This window comes from Biomphalaria glabrata, chromosome 3 (assembly GCF_947242115.1).
Source record: "Biomphalaria glabrata chromosome 3, xgBioGlab47.1, whole genome shotgun sequence".
Taxonomy (NCBI): Eukaryota; Metazoa; Mollusca; class Gastropoda; family Planorbidae; genus Biomphalaria; species Biomphalaria glabrata.
Window position 1 is genome coordinate 50,330,070 of NC_074713.1, and position 25,954 is coordinate 50,356,023.

The window sequence follows — 25,954 nt, forward strand, 5'->3', positions numbered from 1 at the left end:
GGTCATTTCATGTTTGGTCCCTTTATCCCCGGTCATCTCATCGCCGGTCATTTCATGTTTGGTCCCTTTATCCCCGGTCATCTCATCGCCGGTCATTTCATGTTTGGTCCCTTTATCCCCGGTCATCTCATCGCCGGTCATTTCATGTTTGGTCCCTTTATCCACTGTCATCTCATCGCCGGTCATTTAATCTTTGGTCCCTTTATCCCCGGTCATCTCATTTCATCCTCTGATCATTTCATCCTCTGATGTAACGAGTCATAATTGTAAAAAGTATGAGATGAACAATATCTCATATATTTATTTTTATCTACAGGACAAAAAGTGTGACACATTAAATAGAAATAGAATTTAATGCCATTCAAAATAGACACATTTAACCTAGATCTATATAGATTTAGGCTTGGAGTAAAAGAGATGAAGACGACACTTGCCAGCTTGGCCTTTGGCGTCGGCAAAACACGGGAAGTGGCAGTTACCGGTTATAAGTTCAAATGCTCTATTGACGTAGAGCAGAGCGCCAGGGGCCACTTTCGTCGGTGGGAGGGATCCTAGGATCCCAATGGACAGCTACCGCAAGAAAAAAAAAAAGAGGAGCTCCACTCTTAAACTGGGCACATGGAATGTGCGTATTTTACAAACTGGACTTAATGTTAGGATGCCAGAAAATCCGCAATAATAAATGAAAAGCGTGCCACACGGAAAATGGCCAGCGCCTCTATCACCAAAGCGAAAGCCACCTTGACCTGCAATATATGTGGACGGGAGTGACTCTCCAAAATAGGGCTCCACAGCCATATGAAGGTTCGAGATGAACCACAAGTCGTTTCACGACTGAAGAGGCCAATGAATGAATATAGATTTAGTTTTTTGTAAAAAATTGTTTTTTGCGTGTTAATCAAAATCAATAGGATAGGATATTGATATTAGGTACAGAAGACGATATGAATCGGGTCTAGAGAATGGTTGAAGTCAGCGTTTATTATAATTAATAAAACGTTATCTCAAGGTTAAAAATGACGCGCCCATATTCAAGAAAGAACGATTTACAACATATAAAGATAAAGTGAAAGATGGCCATCAGGAGATAAGTTATCAGCGGCATGATCATAAGTATTACAATCTCTCAAAAGATTTTCACTACTTCCACCACACCTTGGCCTTTTATCACTACATCATGCAATATGCACAGGATAAGATAACATTGATATCCCAGCAACAAATAGAAAGAACCTATAACTAAATACAAACCCCGCATTACACTATATCGACTTAGTTACATCTATTCTTTCATTTCTTTAGTAGTATGAGGAGGGGGGGGGGGCACTATTAATTAATGGCCATGTCTTCGATTCCATAGATTAAGGACGAGTGCTGTTGTTCACATGTATATACAAACCCAGTAGCTGTCACGTGTTTATTATGTTTATTAGATTTGAAGACCTTGATGCTATAAACTTGTGACATATGCAGGTCCGTGTTGCCTTGATTATAGTTGAAACACTTTAATAATCAATGAAGTAACAAAGTGCTGATATGTTTTCTTGAGTTTTAATTATCTAAAACTTGAACTTGAAACAATAAATGTATGTACACAAATATATATAACAGATACAGGATTCAGTGAAAATGATCAATAAACTGAGTAACTTATTTACTTTCAAACTAGCGACTTCTAAGTCTAACTTTCTAGCTGTCTCTCCCGTCTCAAGCTAACACTCCGCCTTTTAATCTTTCTTTAGAATAAAGAACCGTGACATCTCAATACCCATCCTTGACTCCTTGACCCGTTTACATTAAATTTTCCTTTTAATTGTTTTTGTAATTTAACCTACGTTAATTATGTTTCCCTGCTGTAGCCTTAAACTAAGTTTTAATCGGCGTCTTTCTGGCATTTAGGCGTGGGTACGCTGACCTGATTTGAGATAGGTACAATGTCCTCATTTTGTGAACAATGAGGTGTCACTAGGGACGTGACGGTAGCAACCTGCATATTTTTCCACATCGCATGCAGACAAAGCCGTTGTCCGGTCTATTTAAGTTTACTTTCGTTTTCTGCGCATGTCTCCAATAAGTAACTTGCTTGGGGTCTCAAATGTGTAATGAATAAACTGAATAAACTCTATATTAACTGTCAAAAAAAAAAGCATTCTTAATAATAATATTAGATCTAAAGAGGGCTAAAGGTAAAGCCTTTACACAATTCTGTGACATTTTACGTCTTGGGAGACGATCTTTTCCTTTTGCAACTTCTTTGATACACAGCTGCGGTCACTGGTTGGGCATATGTAATTACCATGCGCCGTAGCATTTTCACCCTTCTTTCTACTAATGTTGTGTATGGCATATGCCATCCGTGACCATTCCTTTAAGCTCGCTTTCAATGTGGATCTATCCAGTGCCACTTTTTCCCAGCTGTTAGTGCCGATTTTGACACAACACAATTACACAATGACTAAGAAAACATGAAATTACCAGTCACCATGAGTCTATCTATCTATCTATCTATCTATCTATCTCTTTATATATATATATATATATATATATATATATATATATATATATATATATATATAAAGAGAGAGAGAGAGAGAGAGAGAGAGAGAGAGAGAGAGAAAGTGAGACAACGCTATACATTTTACATAAACCCACACCCGCCCACTGCAGCAGGCGCACAAACACCATCGTACGTTAAACAGATTGTTCTGCAGTTTCTGTTAATAAAAGCTGATCAACTTTAACTCGTCAATCAGTGATTGAGTGTAAACAATAAGGTAAAATAAGTTTAACATATTTAGGCCTATGTTGTTTAGAAGTTTTGCCAAATGTTCAGTAACACAAGCTATTTACTAGAAACTTAGAGATCGAATCCTGCTCCGGCCGAAGATCTTATATGCACCCCATATTAGAGAAACTCTGTTCACCGGGAAGCCTTTATTGTTACCTGTCGTTAACTTTTAGCACCAAACTGTTAGTAGATAAGTAAACATTTGTAGGCGTAATATATCTTAACTAATAAAACTTCAAATAACTTGAATAACTTCCTTTTAATTAACAAAAATAAATATAATTTTATTCATTATATAGACAAAACTAACATTAGTAAAAATATTTCTTAACAAAATCTAACTTACTACAATAACACAACCGTTCAGTCTCACGTTCTGGAGTCGTCTGTCCTAGCTCAGACCAAATGACGACAACGCCACCTATGTTGCATCATTCACAACCAATCGTTAACCTCTTTCCACCGTCACCATAGAAACGCACAAACACATTCCATAACAATCTTGTTCCTAGGAACTGTCGATACCAACATTGACGACATTGTAGCATCACTGAACTGTATAGCCAGTATAGCCTGAAGATTATTAATTCGTCTGTTCTTGCTATGACCTATGACAACAACGCCACCTATGTTGCATCATTCACAACCAACCGTTAACCTTTTCCGACCCTCACCATAGAAACGCAAAAAAACATGCTCCATAACAACCTTGTTACCAGGGACTCTCCATACCAACATTGACGACATTATATCATCAACACTGAACTGTATTGCCTAATGAACGACACCAGAAAATTGTGAATTCGGATATTGACATTTACATAGAATCGTCGTATAAATATAGGTTAACAACAAACATATTCAAATTACCATCGCATTACCATGACTGATATTATCATTTTGACTTTATGCATTACATGTGGCGAGTGTTGTTATCAGACTCATCTTTACAGCAGCAGCAGCTTAACTATTGAAATGACTGTGTATATTACTGTCTAAGATTATAGAAACATGGACATTTTGTCTAAGATTATAGAAACATGGACATTTTGTACAAGAATATAGAAACATGGACAATTTTTCTAAGATTATAAAAACATTGACATTTTGAGTTGATTGTAGAGAAAGTCTAAGCAAGGTATAGAACAGTTAAGGAAAATATAGTTCAAGATATGGGTTGGTTTGTACATGTATTATCCAGATTTATTGAATTGAAAAAAAACTGAAAGGGAATCCCGGCTACGTTATAGGAATAAGAGAAAGATTGGATGGCTACCTGGTCGTGCGGTATGCGCTCTGCACTGACGTCTCGATGGTTTCGAATGCATACCCTGCCCGCTGCCATCCCCCTTTGTTCTGCGGGAGGTTAGGGCCAGGAAGTAGATTATCTTCAACTCTGAAGGAACATCCGAAACATGTCGCCTAAAACATTTTTACATGTATCGTTTTTAATGGTGGTTACTATTTGCCTACTTTTGTTACTTAATTATTTAACTGGTAAAATTGTTCATTCCTTTCGTCGAGTGCTTGCCTTAGATTTACAACATTTGGTGTCTGGTAGTGGGTCCGAACATCATAACGGAAAGAAAGAATGACAACGCTGAAGAGGTTATATGAGCTGAGCTAAACACAGTTGAAGGAGGAGTTCCGAGCCAGAGAGCTGAAGATGAAGATTAGCGACACCAAGGAGACATTGCAGTCTCCAACAAGCTCTAATAGAAGAAACAGGACCGGACACCAATATGTTTGAAGTGGATCCGGATATGAAGGAGCAGTTGAAACCCATGCAGGACTCGATGAGTGATACATGAAATAGGACATGTAATGATAAACTAGAAAGAGGACATGTAAATGATAAGGTAGAGAAAATAAAAGAGGACATGTAAATGATAGAGGCGATTAAAAGAGGACATGTAAATGATAAGGTAGAGAAAATAAAAGAGGACATGTAAATGATAAGGTAGAGAAAATAAAAGAGGACATGTAAATGATAGAGTCGATTAAAGAGGACATGTAAATGATAGAGTCGATTAAAGAGGACATGTAAATGATAGAGTCAATAAAAGAGGACATGTAAATGATAGAGTCGATTAAAGAGGACATGTAAATGATAGAGTCAATAAAAGAGGACATGTAAATGATAGAGTTAGTAAAAAGAGGACATGTAAATGATAGAGTCAATAAAGAGGACATGTAAATGACAAACTAGATTGTAACTGCAATAAAAAAAGAAAAAAGACTCGAAGCAAATAACAAGAAAAAAACTTGTAAAATTATTAATTTCTTTTCGTTGAGCGCTTGACTTAGAGTTACTACAGTATAATCATAAGCGCTGGATTCTTGACTGCATGCTAGTATAGTCTCTTGACTGCATGTTAGTATAGTCTCTTGACTGCATGTTAGTATAGTCTCTTGACTGCATGTTAGTATAGTCTCTTGACTGCATGTTAGTATAGTCTCATGACTGCATGTTAGAATAGTCTCTTGACTGCATGTTAGTATAGTCTCTTGACTGCATGTTAGTATAGTCTCTTGACTGCATGTTAGTATAGTCTCTTGGCTGCATGTTAGTATAGTCTCTTGACTGCATGTTAGTATAGTCTCTTAACTGCATGTTAGTATAGTTTCTTGACTGCATGTTAGTATAGTCTCTTGACTGCATGTTAGTATAGTCTCTTGACTGCATGTTAGTACAGTCTCTTGACTGCATGTTAGTACAGTCTCTTGACTGCATGTTCATATAGAAAACCATCTTTAGTGATTATTCATCATTGGACTTTATCAAAAACAATCATAGTCGTGGTCCCTAGGAGTTCGCTTAGTTTGTAAATCGTAATATTTGTGAAACAAGTCTTCAACTTCAACACCATAAACAGGCGATCACACAAATTACAGGTGATGGTACATGTTGCGCAAAGCCTTGACGCGGGCTTAACAGAGCGCGACCGCAGCACATAAACAAATTGAAGTCTGTCCTAATAGTGAAAAGGAGGCTGAACACTTTATTTACAAAATAAATCATTTGATTACAGGAGTTTCCTGTTTAGGTGCAGATAAGAGTGCACATTTTACGACTTCATTCTATGACACAAAATGGGCAGCACTACCACTTGATAGTAGTTCTAGCAGGATACAGTTCTGAGATATGTCAATCTCGCTGGATAATGCGCTGAAACCAATAGGTACTTAGGCTAACTGAACACGGCGAGGAGTTAAACTATTAATGTATTGGTGACTAATTCGTGTTTAATTGTTAAATCATTCTAAAACTACATGTAAGTCTATATTTATCAACTATTTTAATGAATTCTCTTTTAGTATTATAATATAATAGACTGCGATATACATGCATATAACATATTTAGTTATCAATAACCACCAAAATTAAAAAAAAAATAAAAGCTTATATTACGCGTATCAATTGGTTTGGATCAGTCATGTAATTAAATTTGTAATAAGCCTCAGACGACAATCTATAAAGGGGACTAATTCAGCTTATACCACAGCCACTACAGTCGAGTACTATTTCTTTCCCTTGTTTGATATACCAAACAAAGTAATTTATTACCAATAGTTAATTAACTAATTTGTTAATTTTCAAAATTGATTCTTGTGTTGTCAGGTAAAAGAAATAGTTGTGGAAAATTTCAGCTTGATCCGAGACTGGGTGACGGAGAAATAACGTGTACAAGCTTTGGGCCAGACATACAGACACACAGACAGACAGAGTGAAATACTCCCAGAATGTACTTGACGTGTATAGTACCTGAATAATTTTGTTACTATTGTCGTCTCCTAGTATTTTACCTTGATTCCCGCTGACTCATTGAAGATCTGTCAACCCGAGTGAGAATAGTCTCGCACTGTCTTTGTAACTACGCTGTCAAGTTGTACATTTTGTTGATTCGAGGAACTCCGCATTTGTCACGCAAGTCAAGTCAAAATACTACTGACAACTCTGAGAACACAGGGACATTTATTTTCTAGCTTTCGCGTAGATTCTAGTTCCCTTTTCGTCACTCCCTTTTATTTTCTCCTGTTTTGGGTAACTTCGTAACTTATCTTATCTTATATAATACAGACGTTACTTCAAAAAAGAAGATGATTACGTCCTACGCGTCATGCATTTAGTCATGCATATTAACCAATGACTTAAATTCTGCCAAGTCACTGGTTTTCCTGGCTGGCTCAGGCAACCCATTCCATGCTCTAATAGCACTAGGGAAGAAGGAGCATTTGTACAAATTTGTCCTAGCATATGGGACGAGGAGTGTGCCTTTATCTTTGTGTCTTTCTGAGTATTTTATTAAATTTTGTTTTTGTATTTGAAGATTATGGTTCTGTGTTTTATGTATAATTGCTACTTTACTTTTGAGCCTTCTGTCCTGAGGCTTTCTAAATTTAGTGATTTTACTAAAGGTGTTACTCTAGCCAAATGTGAATATTCGTTTGTTATGAATCTCGCTGCTCTATTTTGTGTCCGTTCCTTTTCGTCACTCCCTTTTATTTTCTCCTGTTTTGGGTAACTTCGTAACTTTTCCGCAAAACCTTACGTCTGTGAGCAGTCAAGTTATTGTCATTTAGGAAGAAAGTTACAGTTGGGCCACAGTTAAATATAGACCTTGAATAGGGAATAAGCGAAAGTTGTAAGCGTCGTTTTCCTTTGAATCCTGTTGTATTGTATTGGGGGCTTTACATACGCAGAGGCAAATCCATAAATAGGACGCATTTTTTTGTAGGCTATTTCCGGTGTACAGAATACAGAAGTTGGCCCATTGATAAGAGATTTTGTATAAATCCTATTGGAGATTCTCGCGAGAAACTTAAGAATGTCAAGGCCGTTAAATTCAACATTACTGCTTCCAACTAAAGAATAAAGAATTGAGCTATAACGTTAACAATATCTCAAAGCGTAGCAGTTGATCTTTGCATTGAAACTCTTTGATTGCCGCTAGTTAACTGCCTATTTGTTTTTTGTTTTTTAGCGGCGCCCGAAAGGGGAATAGACGCTTAGTTTTGTGTGGTCTGTCTGTCCGTTCGTCCGTCCGTCCCGTTTTCTCGTAAACTAGAAATGGTATTGAAAATCCGACATCATGATATTTTAGGCCTTTTAAAGTTCTGATGCAAGGGTACTTTTTCATTTTCTGAAAGCGAAAAATTTAATTTTTTAAATCAACTATGCAAGTAGTTTTTTCATAAAAATACACCATATTTACAACTATTCACTATTAATAGTAACAAACATCGGAGGCTATTTAGTAAGGGAAATAACCGTTAATCATATTTTTAACGCATTCATGCAAACTGTTTTAGATTTTTCGTCAAATAATATTTTTTTTTTTACAATTGTATTGCTAAGTTAAGTACGTTCTGTCATACTAACTACTATATTTACGAAAAAATCTATTTAATATGCATATAAGTGGAACATAATTTAAAACAACAATTAATAAGTAGTTTTTCATATTATCACGTGTACTGCAGTGCTGTAGTGGGTCACAGCCATAGGACACTTAACTAAAGGCGATTTGTTTTTTCTTAAGACTTTGAATAAGAGATGAGCCTTTACAGAACAATTAGATCAATTAAATAATCATTATATGACATCAGTTAGGCCAGGTTCATATCTAACTTTACCTTCATTTCCACTTATCCCTTGGTCTGCTGGGCCGTTGGGGCACCACACAAGATCCGTCTACCTTCTTTCTCCATTCGTCTCTGTCATTTGCCTGTGATAGAATTTCGTTCTGATATTCTTTCTGAAAATATTGAAACCTGCTTTTTTACTTGCCTGGGTGGACCACTTCGGGGGCCGATTTTGAGTTTGTGTTTCTACCACTAACTTTTATGCTGTCTTCGATTCTGAAGATTAAGATTTAATGCAGTATTTTACATGATCACGCAGACCCAGTTTCGACCCATATTTTGTCGCATCTAATGCAGGCAAAACCGTTGTCACCCAAGGGTCTGTTTCTAGTTTCTTTTGGTCTGAAACCACCGGAAGCGCCATAAAGATAAAATTGGGCGCCATATTTCCTTCACTGGAATAGAAGAAAAGAAACTGGCAGCAGATGGTTTCTGAAGCTGGGGAGCTCTCACTATTGTCACTGGACACACATTTGAGACCAAAGAAGGGCCACTGCCTAAGACATGCTCAGACGCAATATTCAATAGATTTAAATTATTCTGTACCGCACTTTAGTGCCAGCGAATTGAAGGCATCATCCGCTTTCTACTCGAACAAAGTTTTTACATTTTAAAAAATATTCACTTGCAATAATTTATTTGTTCAACACAAACCTCTGGCATAAAACACATGTGTGCTAGGAATGCGGGTCTCCTGTATTTAAACATCTCTTCTCACTTAGTTGGCTTACTGCGTTATCGTTTGTTAATCATTTTTACTTCATCCTCGGGGGATAACAGGACGAGGGGAGGGCATACAATATGTGTGTAAATAAGAAGCCTACACACTTCGTGTGTATATAGCACACACTATAATATTGTTGTAAATCTAAGGCAAGTACTTAACGAAAGTAATGGACAATTACACAAGTTTATTTATGAATGAAACAAATAATACAAATAGAGACCACCATCAAAGTGGGCACATAGATATGTGTCTCCATTCCGGCTTCAATACACACAGTGGGTTGAGACTTGGGTGTCTCCTTTCATCAACAATCATCATCCTTCATTTGAGTGAGGGCTTTGAGAGGCTTAAATCCTCTCTTACAAAAGCCCTGGACAGAAACCCTTCTATTTTGCGTAGTGCATACATGTCACCATAGAGGTCGAGAATTTGTAGTTTCCCAAACCTGTCGAGGAGACTGCAACCTAATATCAAGGGGCTAATTCATCTTATACCACCACTTAAGTCAAGTACTATTTTATTCCAAATAATTTATTACCAACAGATAATTAACTAATTTGATTTTTTTAAAATTGATTTTTTGTCATGTCAGGTAAAAGAAATAATTGTGCAAAATTTCAGCTTGATACGAGATTGGGTGTCGGAGAAATAAAGTGTATAAACTTTTGGCCAGACAGACAGACAGACAGAGTTGATATAAGCTTTGTAAAAAAAAAGTAATTTTATTAATTCGAAGTCTGACCCATGAGTGTTCCGCTTTGTTTACATCAGTGTCTGTAAATGTAAGTGCACCTAACCAACACGCAATAAGTTATCTTAGGTCTCTTCTTTACCTCTTTGTCGAAATTGAAATGTTCTTCCCTCTCTCTCTTCTCTCCTCTCTCTTCTCTCCTCCTCTTCTCCCAACTTCGCTTCATCTCTCTGCTCTTCTATAGAAGCAAATCATGCGAAGCCATCGTCTGCTCGATCTTCTAAATCTCCCAGGCGCAAGATTTCCATTGGCCTTGAACTACACCCTGCACCACGTAACTAGGGTTATTTTTGGCCCGGCCTATTTGACAGTTTAGTCATTATGCAAAGCTTCTCAGCCCCTTGGATCACTTATCTGACTCTAGATTTAGTAAGAAGCTTTAAACTGTTGAAAGCCAGAACAAACAAGTAACAAAAAAAAAGTTGTTTTTTTTAGCGAGACCATTCCTCCTAAGTGAAGCATAAGACATTTTATAAGAGTGATTAGCCTACTTCGCTTTTAGTAACTAACGTATAATTGATTAAAACATGGGAAAATGTTTACTCCGCATTAATCGCCCCCCACCCCCATTTCCGAAAACCAAACTATTTAGACCAGTGATGCCCAACCTAATTCAACCTGCGGGCCATTTTAATTTTCAACACTCGTGTCGCGGGCCACATGACCAAAAAAGATTAAAAAAAACAACAACTTGAAATTGTGAGCAACTTAGTAGTTAGCCTGGCCATTAATTCAAGGTCTGGTCTCTTTTTGGTCAATATTCCCATGGATCCTCCACGTCATAATTGTTTTTTGATGCTGTTGCTGTAATACTGTATGTTGTTTATTGAAACAGCCAGACTTTCTTTATAAAAAAAAAAGTTTGTTTGCTTATTACCATGTTCCACAAAAAAAGATCCGTTCAATGGTTCTGGTAGATTCTTAATTTCCTTTTCATAAAGGCACAAATGTTAAAGCGCGTGGTACCAATTTATCAGAGGAAAAGTGAGGGCCCTAACGTAGGTAAAGATACATTTTTCAACCTTTATATTTTATACACTTTATACCGACGTTTCGGCGGGCCGGATGGAACCTCGTCACGGGCCGGATCTGGCCCGCGGGCCGTATTTTGGGCATCACTGATTTAGACCAATATATAAATCTAGTCAGAGTAGGCCTATATAAAATTCTGGTAACATTAACTCTTTATCTCCGTAATTATTTGTCCACGTTCTGACAACATTGTTCATTTTTCACATTTGTTCATTCTACCCAGTTAGGATAAAACTTCAATAACATTTTGTCTGTAATCAGAAAACGTTACTTTTGGTATAGAATTATAGGAGACTGCATACTCTTTTTATATAACACAAATGATACTTTCTCAAACCAAAAATTAATGTAATTTAATGGGGTCAAATCAACGATGATATCGTTAATTAGGAGATAAAGTTAAAGGGCAATAGTCAATGTGAATACTGGATTTAGATCTAGGTAGAGATATGGTATAGAATATTCTTGATTGGTGATATAGATCCAGACTTGGAAACATATCTTATCTTTTCTTATCTTATAAAATACAGACGTTACTTCAAAAAAGAAGATGATTACGTCCTACGCATCATGCATTTAGTCATGCATATTAACCAATGACTTAAATTCTACCAAGTCACTGGTTTTCCTGGCTAGCTCAGGCAACCCATTCCATGCTCTAATAGCACTAGGGAAGAAGGAGCATTTGTACAAATTTGTCCTAGCATATGGGACGAGGAGTGTGCCTTTATCTTTGTGTGAGTATTTTATTAAATTTTGTTTTTGCATAAAAGACAGTAGGAAGGTATCATATTCTTTTTTGAAGTAACGTCTGTATTTTATGAGATAAGATAAATGTCCTTGAACTTTTTTTTTTTATAAATAGTGAATATGATCGGGAATTTCCACTGATGTGTGTTCAAGATATAGATTGTCTCTAGAACTCCAGACCAAATTTTATTTTAAAATTATTATATTTCCAAAAATTAAAACGTTCAACCCTGAGATTTTCCCGGTGTGGCCAATTAACTAGTATTTTTTCCCCAAAGATATATATAAACTTGTTACATTTCCAGGAAAATCGTTGCAGCCATTTTCTTTTTAGATCCGTGTCCACCCAGGATTTGCCAATGAGGAATTCGTAAGATACGAGGATTTGAAATATACAAAAAGTGGAAAATGTAAAATGAACAAAACAAAATAATTATTTCAAACTACGATGTCCACCACCATATTAACGAGTCATGCAAATGTTTTGTTCCAGAGATAAAACGCGCGTGTCCAAGAATAAATATGGTCAATTACTAAGCTGTCGTCTGCTGAACAAAAACACGTGACAACTAGAAGAGAGAAGAGAATGGCTGCAAATCCCTAGATATATATTCTCAATACACAACCTACTAGTAATACACAGCAGACGACAGACGTTGTACAACAACAAAAAAAAAGACAATCCTTCACGCGGAACGACGTCATTTTCAACATGTTTCGCATTGTTGGGTTTCATTGACAACAATTTATCTTTTATTAAGTGCAGTCTGTTAACAGGTGTTCATGTCATTAAGTGCCCGCTTGAAAGGTCTAGACTACGCAACCTTTTAGATATCTATATCTGTTTGACTCTCTCTCTCTCTCAATATATATATATATATATATACATACATATACATATATATATATATCCATCGTCGTATATATAATTGTGAACAACTTATATTTTTCTGAACTTTATCTCTTATTCAAGTGCACGTAAGTTGTTTTTTTTATACCTATAAAACTTTATTTGTTCACTATGATTCTCAGTTCATCTATATTTTCAAACAAAGCATTTATATTTACAAAAAAAAATTCAATTATTATTTTATGTTCAAATGATACGGTATACTAAACAGTCCTTTTTTTTTAGGTTAAAAAATAAAGATTTGAAAAAAAGGCCATAGGGCGTTCGAATCCACGATATTCGCCTCATTAGCGCGGCGGTCTATCAACGTAGCCGTCCAGCGAGACTACTGTTGGCGAGATTGTAGCTTGAAATAAATGATTAGATCCGTTACTTTTTGGCTTTATTTTACCACGTTCCAATTTTTGACAAGAAAGTGCGCGCTAATAGAAGGACTGGACTAAAAAACGTTAATTTAATATTACGTCTAATTGAATTAGAAATAAAATGATCTGCGACCTGTTGAGAAGTTATGCTATCACGATTATTATTCACGAATTTAGTTACTCGTCACATTTTGGCATTCTTTTTGTGTTGTAGTGCATTAAGCCTTCGTCACAGGGTGATTAAAGTATGTGAAGCAAAGCATTGTGACTTTGTTATGGTCAACAGGTTAATGAATAGTAAAGAAAGGCGATTTAAGTAAATCTTCATCAGCTTTTCTCAACCATGTGACGCTTTCCCTAACCCCGCCCACGCTCTCCCTAACCCCGCCCATTGAAGGAGCACTGGAAGATCCACGTTTGGGGTCCGGGAAGGAGCCCCATTACAAAGTTGTTTTTTGGATTTTTAGCTAAAGAAATGCCTTTTCTTGGAGTCTACAGCGCATATTTCATTACAGTGAAAAGATTGCGGGTGGAAAAAAAAATAAAGAAGTGACAGGAAGGTCTGTTTCTTTGGAAGTGACAGGAAGGTCTGATTCTTTGAAAGTGACAGGAAGGTCTGATTCTTTGGAAGTGACAGGAAGGTCTGTTTCTTTGGAAGTGACAGGAAGGTCTGATTCTTTGGAGTATAAGAGAAATATATGAACGTATATGAACATTTTGTGCGCCGTCTTTACTAGACTTCAGAGTTCTCGTCTAGTATGACCCGGCGGAGCCTAATCGTCAGCTGGACAATTAGACTAATAGGAGAACTTTATGTTATAGAGCTCGCTGGAAGGACTCTTGCAATAATGAAGCATTACAAGAAATGAATAAAATGAGAAATTAAAGACCATCAGCTTCATAAAGGAGGAACGGATTAAAAAAACAACAACAAATGTTTAATACATGTTTCTTTGTGACGTATAGTGTTATTGGAAATTCGTCTTATATTTTGTCTATGGTTGTGGGGAGGGGGGGGGGTCAACACTAGATAATCTCCCTTGTTTAACCTATTAGCACTTTTTCTGTGTTTGTTCCTGTTGTATTTTGTGTCAAGAGTTTCGGGTTAGTCTTCAGGCTTTTTCCTGACAGTACACAATAATCACATAAGCTGACAGCATCTTATGAACTTTTACTCCTTATAAGTATATAAAAGGCAAATAAGAACAAGGAAGAAGATCAATTTTCTTTACGTGTAACTTTGTCCAAAACCTGTCGCCCGGTCCATGTATCTGATACACGTCTGCCTTTTTTTTTTGTGTCAAACTGGAAAACTGAAAACAGAATAAGCACACACACCCACACCACTGTAAACACTGCGCCCACCACTAACTGTCAATCACTTTGAATGCCGCAATTTAATTTACCTTAGGCAGATCCTATGATCACAACAAACCAGTAGACTAGATACGCTGTAGAGTGTAGGACAGGGCAGAACAGATGAAAAGAAATGAAAGTTACTTTTCCTTGACACAGACAGCATTGGAGATCACACAGACAGCATTGGAGCTTACACAGACAGCATAGGAGCTTACACTGACAGCATAGGAGATTACACAGACATCATAGGAGCTTACACAGACAACATTGGAGATTACACAGACAGCATCGGAGCTTACACAGACATCATTGGAGCTTACACAGACAGCATTGAAGATTACACAGACAGCATTGGAGCTTACACAGACAGCATTGAAGATTACACAGACATCATTGGAGATTACACAGACAGCATCGGAGACAACACAGACAGCCCTTTGGCTTATACAGACAGTATTGGAGCTTACACAGGCAGCATTTGAGCTTACACGGACAGCATCGGAGCTTACACAGACAGCATCGGAGCTTACACGGACAGCATCAGAGCTTACACAGACAGCATGCTCCGTTTACGTAACACAAATTAAAATTTATAAAACAAAAGAAAATGAGGGTTCAAATCAACGGAGATTAACTAGGAGAGAAAGAGTTAATGAGCTCATACAGAAATCAATCCCTTGAAGACAGGGCTTCATTTGCAGCAGATAAAGCGAAATATATTACAGCTGGTCATTATTTCCATGTCAAACTTTGCAGTCTTCAGACTTCACGGTATTCGGCTTATCATAAGTTTATAGAGATACCTCTATATCATCAGATCATGACAATTAAAACTTGATTAAAGCAGAAGCGTTAATATTCAAAACAGACCAGGTACAAAAAGATGCGCTATGGATGTGACTATTTCTTCAATCCGATATGGTTCGTTACTCAGCAAAATGAAATCGATTGATCCATTAATTAAATATAGACTTGCTTAACATTATCAAAGTCAAATAGCTGAGTGCGAGACCATGCTTATAGAAGGCCTCGACACTGACCTACAACGTCATTTGACGATAATTTATAAAACACAAAACTTTTTGTAAGAAAAAATGTTCATTACACTGTAGAATCCTATACATAGTATAAAATATAAATGATCTTTTTGTATTTTTAATAAGACGTGAACAAAAACTGTATCAATGCTTCATTTTATTTATTTTTTTTAAATTATTTTTTTTACAAAATTAAATCCCTCACATATTATCATGTTAATGACATAACAATAATTACGCACAAAAAAACTAATGGACAAAAATAACAACAGTTCTTTACATTAAAAAACACATTCAAATATTGATATACATCATTCTTTTTATAATACATATGAAATGAACAAAAATAATGTAGCTAAAACTTTTTGCGCCAAAAAAGGTCGAGCGCCAAAAAAGCTGCTCCAAAACAACCATCGCGTCAAAATGGCTGCGACAAAATAAAGTTCTACTTCGTGAGTGCAGACATTAAATTTGTGTTAAAGAAATCAACATACAACTCAACAAGCTATGATATTATCGGAAAAAAATGTGTTTCATGTGTGTCAGACGCATACATGCACTGCCATACACTCGTGGGTCGGACTTTGAATTAATGTATCCATGACATTTTCTATTCCTTTTTTTATTTCGAAAGTCAGAGTAGCACCAGTGGATTAAGGGGAATGGAGTGGTAGGGACAATCGCCACACTCGACTTCACCTTTACAGTCGAAAGCCTCTCCTCTCCCCCTCCGCAATTATAAACATGCTCTTTTTAGGATATTGTAATATTGGAGATATTGTCTGTATAAATATGATCTTAGTATGAAGCATAAATGTAACCTTTGTTTGGTATATAACAAAATATAGACGTGATCCTTTTGTAATAAACAAATACTTGCATTGTTTGACATGTTTCGAATGTTCCTTAAGATTTGAAGATTATTACATCCTATAGTCCTAACCTCCGGCAGGACGGCGGTGGGTGGCAGGATGCAGGGTTCAAACCCGGGACAATCGAGACGGCAGTCCTGAGAGCTTACCACAGTTTCTTCTTTACGAAGCTGATTGCGGTCTATGATTTCTTTATAAATTTCTTGTAATGCTTCTTTGTTGTAGATCTGTTCAGAAAGAATCAGATCGGATTTGATCGGTACGGATTGGATAGGATTGGATCTAAATGGATCTGATCGGATCGGATCCGAATAGGATTAGATTGAATGTAATAAGATCAAATCGGATCGAAATCAAGATCGGATATGATTGAATCTAATCAGATCTAGTCGGATAGGGTCGGATAGGATTTGATTCATCGGATCCAAATCTAATTAGTTCCGATATAATCGAATCAAATTGAATCGGACACGAATCGGATAGGATTATATCGTATCGGATACGACTCGGAAATGATTGGGTCTTATCACAATAGATCGGATTAGATCGGGTCGGATCAAATGAATCATAATTGGATCAGATATGATCAGCTCGGTTTGAATGTAAAGTAGATCAAATCTTATCGGACCTAATCGTATCAGATTAGATTGAATCGGATACTGGATCCGATCGAATAGAATCGACTTCCATCCATCCAACCTTTCCGGAAAAACATGTTCCTTCCATTGCCTCGTGAAGAGAGTGCAGGCTAATAGAAGGAATTGAAAAATAGAATCGATTCTTCGTTTGGTCATGGAAAATACAGAAAGCATGATCTTTGTGTATAATATATAAGTCTATGAATTGACATTTGTTGGTATATATTAGTACATAACAAATATGGACGTGATTTTTTTAAATACTAAATCTCTTGATATAAATTAGCTCTAAGATAAAAGAGTTAATAAACAAAACTTTTCACAATAATCTCAGATTTAACTCATCAATGCAAGTATAATAATAGCTAATATAAGATTTAAAATATTTTTGTAAAAAACAATTATATTGAAAGTTGTTATTTATTTTAGAACATGTAGAAAAAAATATCATAATTAATTTACAATAATAAGGTGTTTGATCCTAATCACTTGGAATTTACGTTTAGAAAAATAATGGACTTTAGGGTAGAGAATTATCTAGTTTGATTTTCATATACCTGTATAATGCTCATGTAGTTTTTCAGAAATAGGGTGTTGGGGGTCAGGGATATCTGATATTGTGTTGATTGTTCTGGAGTGGAGTATACTTGTATCATTTTTCTGTCTTTAGGGGGTTCATTGGTTAGGTAGTATGTCTTGGATATTAAATAATATTTCTATTACTGTTATTATATTTTTAGGTTAATCACTTTTCAATTGTTTATGATTTAATACTTGTGAATTATGGTAACTTACAAATAAAAACATATTATAAAAAAAAAATAAAAAAAAAAAAAAAAAAAAGCCCACAAAAGAGGCAAGATGGCCCATAAAAGAGGCATATAAAGCCCAAAAAAGAGGCAAAGAAAAGAGGCATAAAGCCCAAGGATTCCTATGATGATAAAGCTAAAACTGAATAGCGCAAATTCTGAGGTTTCCTTTAAAAAAAAAAAAAAAAAAAAAAAAAAAAAAATTTACAATCCTTAATCACATCCATGATTTATTACAGGAACGCGTGAGCTGTGACAGAAGCCAACATGGGTGAACCGGACATCAGCCTTGGTTCTGGTTCCAGTGTCTTATGTTTTTATGTCAACGGTCAAAAGGTAGGTGGCACAGACCTGTCTGTCTGTCTGTCTCTCTCTCTCTCTCTTTGTATGTGCGTGTTTTAGGTGGATTTGAGCATTTATTCCATTCTATATTTTTCGTAACTTCAAAAAGGGAGAGTCTCTAATTGAGGATTGTTACGATAAACTAAACATAGGTTTTTTTCGTGCTAGATAAAAATCCCTGTGGAGCTCACAACTGATCATTTGCCACATTCCTATCTCAGTCATGGCTGCACCTGGATAGCATAAAAGATGGATGGGGTTACCACAGATGTGGTGGACACAAATTCCAGGTTTGGAATCAATGTCTCTAATGTTTGACCGCAGCCCATTACTCTGTCCAATGTCCTATTTCTTTGCACTGATATAAAGCAAGAATTCTTTAAAGCAAAGTCTTTGACATTCAACTGTACGATGGCAGAAACAGTGCATGGGAATATCTTCTTGAAAGCAAGCAAGCAGTTGGAGATATATCGTTTAAATTTATGTCAAGACAATATAGATTTAGATTCGTTGGAATTTGAAAGCATGAGTGGTGTCCCTGTGTACTGGATTTGAGGCGCCTAACACAGTTGTTTTCCTTTACCAACCAACTCTGTCTGATAAGTAGAACTAACAGGACCGGCCACTGCTTCTCAGTCTCGCTGTGACGCTCGGGTGGAAACTGTCGTTAGAGGAGACGATTAGACTACCCGCGTTGGGTTGCTTAAGGACCGAGTCCATTTCACTGGTGGGGATGGAAGAAAGCCTCAACAGACATGACATTATCCACACACCGTTATCTATGTCGGACATCTGCAAGACTGATGTGGTACAGAGAATGAATGTGGTAGAGATTCCCCGGACAGCTCGGTCTTGCTCCTGCTTCCCCATCCTGAGCGTCTTGGAATACGAGACATCTGCACAAGGGATGTAATAATTTACATCTACTTGGATCTTTCCCGGAAGTGTGTTCAGACAGAGAGGTTGTGGCAAGCTTCCATAGGCCTAGACTTCCAAGAGTCTTAGGCTCAACTCTTAGGGCAAGCTGCCATAGGCCTAGACTTCCAAGAGTCTTAGACTCAACTCTTAGGGCAAGCTTCCATAGGCCTAGAGTTCCAAGAGTCTTAGACTCAACTCTTAGGACAAGCTTCCATAGGCCTAGACTTCCAAGAGTCTTAGACTCAACTCTTAGGGCAATTACAAAGAACTAATAGGTATCACCGCATCTAAGTATCAATTCTGCAGATTATCGATGTTTTTGTTGATTTATTTGTTTGTTTATGTACTATTTAAACTTTTAGAGCGCTTCTTGAAACAATAGCAATAATGATCAATTCAGAAAATCGTCAGATAATCTAGTGGCCTTACATTAATTATCAATGACCTAATGGTAGCATACATTAATTATCAATGACCTAATGGTACATTAATTATCAATGACCTAATGATACATTAATTATCAATGACCTAATGGTACATTAATTATCAATGACCTAATGGTGCATTAATTATCAATGGCCTAATGGTACATTAATTATCAATGACCTAACGCTATGGATCATCTCATGGAAATGAGATGAATGCGTACATTAATTATCAATGACCTAATGGTACATTAATTATCAATGACCTAATGGTACATTAATTATCAATGACCTAATGGTACATTAATTATCAATGACCTAATGGTACATTAATTATCAATGACCTAACGCTATGGATCATCTGATGGAAATGAGATGAATGCGTACATTAATTATCAATGACCTAATGGTACATTAATTATCAATGACCTAACGCTATGGATCATCTCATGGAAATGAGATGAATGCGTACATTAATTATCAATGACCTAATGGTACATTAATTATCAATGACCTAACGCTATGGATCATCTCATGGAAATGCGATGAGTGCGTACATTAATTATCAATGACCTAATGGTACATTAATTATCAATGACCTAACGCTATGGATCATCTCATGGAAATGCGATGAGTGCGTACATTAATTATCAATGACCTAATGGTTCTCTTTATGTTCCAGATTGAAGACTCAGCACCAGATCCGAAGATGACATTGTTGACCTACCTCCGAGATAAACGTATCCTTTCAGCTTTTAACGCATAAGTTAAGGCTAGGTTTTTTTTAAAATTATTTAGCTCCTCCTTTGTAGTCGAAGATGAGCTCCTCCTTTGTGGTCGAAGATAAGCTCCTCCTTTGTGGTCGAAGATAAGCTCCTCCTTTGTGGTCGAAGATGAGCTCCTCCTTTGTGGTCGAAGATAAGCTCCTCCTTTGTGGTCGAAGATAAGCTCCTCCTTTGTGGTCGAAGATAAGCTCCTCCTTTGTGGTCGAAGATAAGCTCCTCCTTTGTGGTCGAAGATAAGCTCCTCCTTTGTGGTCGAAGATGAGCTCCTCCTTTGTGGTCGAAGATAAGCTCCTCCTTTGTGGTCGAAGATAAGCTCCTCCTTTGTGGTCGAAGATAAGCTCCTCCTTTGTGGTCAAAGATAAGCTCCTCCTTTGTGGTCGAAGATAAGCTCCTCCTTTGTGGTCGAAGATAAGCTCCTCCTTTATAGTCGAAGATAAGCTCCTCCTTTGTGGTCGAAGATAAGCTCCTCCTTGTGGTCGAAGATAAGCTCCTCCTTTGTGGTCGAAGATAAGCTCCTCCTTTGTGGTCGAAGATAAGCTCCTCCTTTGTGGTCGAAGATAAGCTCCTCCTTTGTGGTCAAAGATAAGCTCCTCCTTTGTGGTCGAAGATAAGCTCCTCCTTTGTGGTCGAAGATAAGCTCCTCCTTTATAGTCGAAGATAAGCTCCTCCTTTGTGGTCGAAGATAAGCTCCTCCTTTGTGGTCGAAGATAAGCTCCTCCTTTGTGGTCAAAGATAAGCTCCTCCTTTGTGGTCGAAGATAAGCTCCTCCTTTGTGGTCGAAGATAAGCTCCTCCTTTGTGGTCGAAGATAAGCTCCTCCTCCTTTCCTATGAACTCGACTTTGGCTTTAAAGTCCAATCCTCCCTTTAAAAATCCGGCCCCATACATGGCCTGGGTAAGTTGGGTCTACTGCAGATAGGCCTGCTTCTTCTCTCAGCTTGTTTTGTTGGCTCTGCGATCTTTCATGCTGGCCGCTTTCCTTTCCTTGTATCTTCAGAATACCGACACTCAACGCTTCACGCCACGAGGCGCTATCGAGAGCTAGTGTTTTCCAGCCGTGAATGTCACTATCACACTCTGGGTATTTCCGCATGCAGGCCCTAGTCATCATTAATAACTCGACGTACAGGAACATTTTGCGCACAGCCTTCTTAGATATATAAGGCCTATCATTAGAATTTGAAATACTCTGATTCTGAGTAGATTTATACGTGCGCATAAACAAGATTTGGGGCCGGGTAGAAAATATTTATTTTTTGTTTAAATCTATCATTCATTAGTTATTAAGAATACAATATTCGCTCTTACGAAACAGCCACCAGCTTCATTAAAGAAAAATGTCCTCTAATATATATATATATATATATATATATATATATATATATATATATATATATATATATATATATATATATATATATTTACTTGTTTTTTATCTACATATTTCACCGAATTGTAAACAGACAGTTGATTATGTTGATGTATATTATCCAATGGAAACAAATCTTTAATTAGACTTAACTTTTACTGTAGTTCGTCTAACCGGAAGTAAACTTGGCTGTGGTGAAGGGGGATGTGGGGCTTGCACAGTCATGGTGTCCAGATATAGCGATGACACGGATACTGTAAAATATCCTTTTTAAGAATGTCTTTTGTTATTATTTTGTTAATGGACAACAATTACAATAAGTTATTAGAATATGATTATTTTATTTTATTGTTAATATCTTTTTCCATGGGCGTAGCCAGGATTTTATTTCGGGTTGGGGGTTGGGAGGATTTTTTCTCTATATGTGTGTGTGTGTGTTCCTGGAGTTAGTAAAAAAAATTGTAGACATCCCGCCCTTGTCAGCAAAGGGGTCTGGGGGAACGCTGTTAGTTCCCCCAGTGGAGTTAGGATCGGAGCCCCGCCGCCAGGCACTATTTCCGAATTTAAAACAAAACAATTTCATATTCTGAGGTATCTACAGTGCATTATACTGCTATCACAGTACTCTTGTTGTTGAAAGTGCTAATTCGTCGATGGTGCTAATGTCGCAACTCTTAGTATACATTTTGTCAGAGAACATGTCCCGCAAACGTCATGCAACACTCTGTCACAACCTTACTAAGTTGTCAACTCCCAGTTCGGCGTAGGATTTCCTTGATTGAGACCCATCTCTATAACTGACACCTAAAATCCGTCGTAGCCATCTTTGTTGAGCCACATTTAGTCTTTTTTCAATTTCGGCAGATGACTTCCATGCTATTCACTGCACTTTTTTAATGGAGCCCGGCGACTGGTAAAAAATTGTAACCTCTATTGACTACGCTCTTGCAATTTAGTGAATGTAGTTTGCTTTAGATTTATATAAAAATGGATTTTTTTTCGTTAAAACCATCTGTTTAGAGCCCTCTGGAGGAGATTTTAAAACACACAACTTCTCTGGGCAAAGCCCATAGAATCTGGTCACTGATGTATGCTTTAATCTTATATTGAAGAGGGAGTTTTATTGTAAAAAAAATTTCGGAGGGGTTTTAAACTCAAAATCTCCCTTAGCTATGCTTTTGGAGTTTGGGGATTTTCGTTTGCAATTTTTGTGTGTGTTTTAACCGCAAACCCCCTGGTAGGGGATTTTAAACTCAAAACCCCAATTGGCTGCGCTGGGACAAGTGATGGTTTACTATTAAAATGTCCCCTAAGCTAAACAAAATCAAAGCAAAAAATCAGTCACAAAGTTCTATTCCCCCTGCGGGGGGGGGGGGGGGATTTCCTTTCGGGGGGGGGGGGGGGTTGAACCCCAACCCCAACTCCCTGGCTACGCTCATGTCTTTTTCAGTCTAGGCTAATCGTGCTAATGTGTAACTGGGGTTGAGAGATGTTGACTGTTGTATATTGTTTACTATATACAGTCTGTATTGTTGTGTTATTAGATATGTGTCATTGTTACATGCCATTGTTTATCTTTTTCGTTGATGTGTTATTGGTGGTTAATAAAATTCTCATTGACAGTCTAGACACATGTCTACATGGAATTTCTGAAGGCGATACAATCAACTTTTTGTAAGTGACAGCTTGTGTGTCAGTTTAGCGATTTTCTTTTGGGGGGGGGGGGGCGGAAGAGCCTGAAAATGGGTCGATCAGGGGACCGTGCAGACGATATGAGAAACAAAAGGAGTTAATTTGAATTAAGCCTTTTGTTGCAGCATAAATATAAGTGGGTATGTTAGGAAAACAAAAGCATGTAGCCTTTTAAAATTCTGGTTGGTTGTTGCAAGATCTACACGATTCTTTAAAAATCTTCATTGACCCATTCAAGAATGGGTTGTTTTTCACCAGTCTTCTATAAAATAAAGAAAAAAAAAAGACTTGGTAGCCCACGTCACAAATAATAAATAGGCCTAATAGTAAATATATTTGTAGGCCCTTCTTACATTTATTGCTTACAATTTGGCTTTAACTCAAAGCTTTGCTAGAATGTTCATTTCTCTCTACTTATATTTGCTAAACAGTAATTTAAAAAAAGATACATTGTTTTAGAATTTTAAAAAAAAAGGATTTTTTACGTGAAATGAAGACCCAGAATGACCTACATACTTTGTAAGTAAAGTAAATTACACCTTTCAGACCCCAGACCTTGCGATCTACAGTAGAACAAATCATTATACACAGAGCCTTCTTTAGATAAATGAAGGCCCAAGGCAAAGTGAATATGGTGGCCCCCAATAAAATATAAAAAATAAACATCGAAAAAATAAAAATACGCAAAAATACGTGGGTCGACTATATGTTCAATTTGTGTCAGGTTTTTGACACTATGTGTGTGTGCATGTTTGAAAGAGAGGTGGTTTTAGTTGATACAGTCACTGTTCAGACTATTTTAATTCTGAAAGTCTGTTAGTCTTTGCGTGAGTCTCTCATTCTGTATATTATACCATCACATTTTCTATTAACTGCCCCCAACACACTACAGCGTGAACGCTTGTCTCGCGCCAGTCTGCTCCATGCATGGTTTGGCTGTGACCACAGTGGAAGGGATCGGCAACATTAACAACATCCACCCAGTACAGGTACTTGTCCACACACCAGACTTTTAGATATTTGTTCCGTATCTAGCTGTAGTTCAGCAGGTACTTGTCCACACACCAGACTTTTAGATATTTGTTCCGTATCTAGCTATAGTTCAGCAGGTACTTGTCCACACACCAGACTTTTAGATATTTGTTCCGTATCTAGCTGTAGTTCAACAGGTACTTGTCCACACACCAGACTTTTATATATTTGTTCCGTATCTAGCTATAGTTCAACAGGTACTTGTCCACACACCAGACTTTTATATATTTGTTCCGTATCTAGCTGTAGTTCAGCAGGTACTTGTCCACACACCAGACTTTTAGATATTTGTTCCGTATCTAGCTGTAGTTCAGCAGGTACTTGTCCACACACCAGACTTTTAGATATTTGTTCCGTATCTAGCTATAGTTCAGCAGGTACTTGTCCACACACCAGACTTATATATATTTGTTCCGTATCTAGCTGTAGTTCAGCAGGTACTTGTCCACACACCAGACTTTTATATATTTGTTCCGTATCTAGCTGTAGTTCAGCAGGTACTTGTCCATACACCAGACTTTTATATATTTGTTCCGTATCTAGCTGTAGTTCAGCAGGTACTTGTCCACACACCAGACTTTTAGATATTTGTTCCGTATCTAGCTGTAGTTCAGAAGATACTTGTCCACACACCAAACTTTTAGATATTTGTTCCGTATCTAGCTGTAGTTCAAAAGATACTTGTCCACACACCAAACTTTTAGATATTTGTTCCGTATCTAGCTGTAGTTCAGAAGATACGTGTCCACACACCAGACTTTTATATATTTGTTCCGTATCTAGCTGTAGTTCAGCATTTGATTTGAAATTGAACACTGCCAACTCTTCACTCATACAGCTTAAAGGATTTGGAAACAAACAAATAAAAAACAACAACAAACGGACAGGGGGAAGGGGGGCGAATGCCTCGCATAAATTTTTCGGAACTTTCATGTTCACGTTGAAAATTGTGTGGTGTCAGATTAAAGAAACAGACAAGGGTTGTAACTCTTTTTAAAACACACTTTGTCTTGCTGTTCGAAAACTGTCATTGCTTTGTTGCTCAATTTAATTAGAAGTTAATCTCTCTTCTTTGAAACAAGTTCCTTTAAAACCCTAATAATCTTCATGTCTCAAAACAAAGTAAAAACAAAACACAATGTAAATATCTACGACAGGAGAGAATTGCCAAGTTCCATGGGTCACAGTGTGGCTTCTGTACACCTGGTATGGTCATGAGTATGTACACGTTACTCAGGAACAATGCCTGCCCTACCGTCAGGGAACTGGAGGAATACCTGGATGGTTTGTTCTTTTTTTTTCTCGACAATATGTCATTCCTTTGTCATCATTTTGTCATTATCAATGTTTCAATACCATACCATCATTGCGCCGTTAAAGTATTATATTTATCAATGTGTCATTATTGTGTCGCCATTGTCATAATCAATGTGTCGTTAGTAGTCAACGTTATTGTGTCGTCATTATCAATTCATCATTACTATATCATCATTGTGTCGTCAGTGTATTATGACTTAGACATCATTGTCATGCATTCGTAGTAGACAATGGAATATTCCTTGCGTTATTTTGCTGCTGCTTCAAACGTATGTCACTACAAATCAACAAATATCTTTAACTCTTTTTCTCCGTAATTATTTTCCCCACATCAAATTCAAATGCTTTCTTGTACAATAGAACTGCCTACTAAACACTACAAGTCTTTCTT

The 25,954-nt window shown here is 37.1% G+C and overlaps 1 protein-coding gene across 1 annotated transcript in view; it reads left to right on the top strand.

The window, feature by feature from the left end:
* Positions 1-12,297: 12,297 nt before the first annotated feature.
* The window catches only part of LOC106055410 (xanthine dehydrogenase/oxidase-like), a 40,027-nt gene continuing 26,370 nt past the window's right edge, over positions 12,298-25,954 (top strand). Inside the window, exons 1-6 of the mRNA XM_056022497.1 lie at positions 12,298-12,672; positions 17,924-18,020; positions 20,052-20,109; positions 21,687-21,783; positions 24,098-24,203; positions 25,404-25,530. Coding sequence (XP_055878472.1) covers positions 17,952-18,020; positions 20,052-20,109; positions 21,687-21,783; positions 24,098-24,203; positions 25,404-25,530 — 457 coding nt within the window. The 5' untranslated portion in view covers positions 12,298-12,672; positions 17,924-17,951. The remainder of the gene's footprint in view (positions 12,673-17,923; positions 18,021-20,051; positions 20,110-21,686; positions 21,784-24,097; positions 24,204-25,403; positions 25,531-25,954) is intronic.